Here is a 2,050-nt window from a genome sequence, read left to right as displayed (position 1 = left end):
AGAACACCTACGCTCGGTTCGCAATAAACAACTGCACCTCCCAGTCGCGAACCATTTCAACTCCCCCTCCCATTCCTCAGACGACATGTCCATCCTGGGCCTCCTGCAGTGCCACAACGATGCCACCCGAAGGTTGCAGGAACAGCAACTCATATTCCGCTTGGGAACCCTGCAGCCCAGTGGTATCAATGTGGATTTCACAAGTTTCAAAATCTCCCCTCCCCCTACCGCATCCCAAAACCAGTCCAGCTCGTCCCTGCCTCCCTATCCCCTCCTCCCACCTCAAGCCGCACCTCCATCTCCTACCGACTAACCTCATCCCGCCCCCTTGACCTGTCCGTCCTCCCTGGACTGACCTATCCCCTCCCTAACTCCCCACCTATACTCACCTTTACTGGCCCCATCCCCGCCTCTTCGACCTGTTTGTTTCCTCTCCACCTATCCTCTCCTCTATCCACCTCCCACTCTCTCCCTATTTATTTCAAAACCCCCTTCCCCTCCCCCTTTTCTGAAGAAGGGTCTAGGCCCGAAACGTCAGCCTCTCTGCTCCTATGATGCTGCTTGGCCTGCTGTGTTCATCCAGCCCTGCACCTTGTTGTCTCTATAATCCTAGGCCTGGTTTTACACCGGGACTTTAACTTGTTTTTGACAAAATGAAAAGTTCAAAGCCCTTGGAAGAATAACAAACCCTGTCGAAGTGCCATTATCAGACATTAATCCAATTGCAAATGTCTTGCATGAGCACTCGCATTTAGTAACTTAAATACACAGCTCCCAATTAAAAGCAGAATGGATGACAAGTTTCTTTATTAAAATTAATTTCCATAATTTACATAACTAGATGTCTTGCGATTAAATTGACGCTCATCAGACCTGTCCACTACCTGCGCTGAAACTGATTCTGCAAGTCAGATTTGAACATGCAAAAATAATCCATCTTGCTCCATTGAAGAATCCTGTGAAGGAAAGTAATGTCATTTCTGGGTACTCAGGGCATTCACTCCTTGAATGCTGAAGGGGGAAGTTGGATTCTAACCAATTAAGCTGGATTCTTTAGATGATCATGAATAGTGCAAGCAGATACAGTAGGCTGTCCACTGTAATGCACTGCTTGGAAGTTTAAAAGGGCCTGAACATTAAGAGCTTCAAATTAGATACAGGTTTAGACAGCCTGTACAGAGTCTCCCTGTCAATCTGCCAACACAAACTTTTAAGCTAGTACCAAATTATCACAATTTCAGCATTTTACACTCCTATTCTTATCTGATCCTACTTAGGAAATTTAAAACAAATTACATGAAGCCTTGCTGAAACCAAAGGAAAGACAACATTCAGCACAAATTGAATTTTTATTATTCATTTCCTTTACAGCACTGAGGAATGCATGAGGACCACAGCAGAAATGACTAAGCAGGGGACGAGAAGCCCCAGATCCTTTACTTTGTAATGCTTCACTTCTGTCAGTAGTTCAGTTCACAGTATAGATCAGTGATTTCTTTTCTCAAAAAAAAAGAGCAAGGAGAAAAAAAGCACCCCAGAGATTCTTGCAGCCATGGACAGAGTTGACTCTAGGCAGGTATGGCCACGATCTAGTTGCTCCCTGCCTTCTTCTCCTGATCAATAGCTGGAAAAGAAAGAAATTAAACTCAGATTAAAAGTGTTAATTGAGGGAACAGCTGGAGGAAGTAACAATTCCAACACGTTCCTTACTTTCTTTTGTAGGGAGAGGGTTCTTCACTTCTGTGTCTGTCTTCTTCAACTTGCTCTTGTCAAAGGAGGCAACCTCCCTGAAGTCAGGCTTTTCTTCCATTTCAGTAAATCTGAGGGGAAAAAAGTTAGCCTTAACACCAGCCTGTACATTTATAGCACTGGCAGAGTAGGGAATACAGAGTTAAGAATCTCTCGTTCCAAAATTCTCCATGTCACAGGCACAATAAATGAAGTAAGAAGAGAGAATTATTTTCATATCATTCCCATCTCCCACAGCCCGCTTCTCCCCGCCGACACACACACACACCATCCCACAGCCCGCTTCTCCCCCCCCCCCCCC

The 2,050-nt window shown here is 45.2% G+C and overlaps 1 protein-coding gene across 2 annotated transcripts in view; it reads right to left on the bottom strand.

The window, feature by feature from the left end:
* Nucleotides 1–1,330: 1,330 nt before the first annotated feature.
* Nucleotides 1,331–2,050, bottom strand: part of LOC125481251 (thymosin beta-10-like) — a 49,209-nt gene continuing 48,489 nt past the window's right edge. For both annotated transcript variants that reach the window (XM_048592564.1, XM_048592557.1), the window contains exons 2-3: nucleotides 1,711–1,820; nucleotides 1,331–1,624 (exon numbers count right to left, since the gene is read on the bottom strand). In XM_048592564.1, coding sequence (XP_048448521.1) covers nucleotides 1,590–1,624; nucleotides 1,711–1,810 — 135 coding nt within the window. In that variant the 5' untranslated portion in view covers nucleotides 1,811–1,820 and the 3' untranslated portion in view covers nucleotides 1,331–1,589. The remainder of the gene's footprint in view (nucleotides 1,625–1,710; nucleotides 1,821–2,050) is intronic.

Source organism: Rhincodon typus, chromosome 3, assembly GCF_021869965.1.
Source record: "Rhincodon typus isolate 14 chromosome 3, sRhiTyp1.1, whole genome shotgun sequence".
Taxonomy (NCBI): domain Eukaryota; kingdom Metazoa; phylum Chordata; class Chondrichthyes; order Orectolobiformes; family Rhincodontidae; genus Rhincodon; species Rhincodon typus.
Note: the sequence above shows the minus strand (reverse complement) of the source record. Positions and strands in the feature narration are given on the sequence as shown.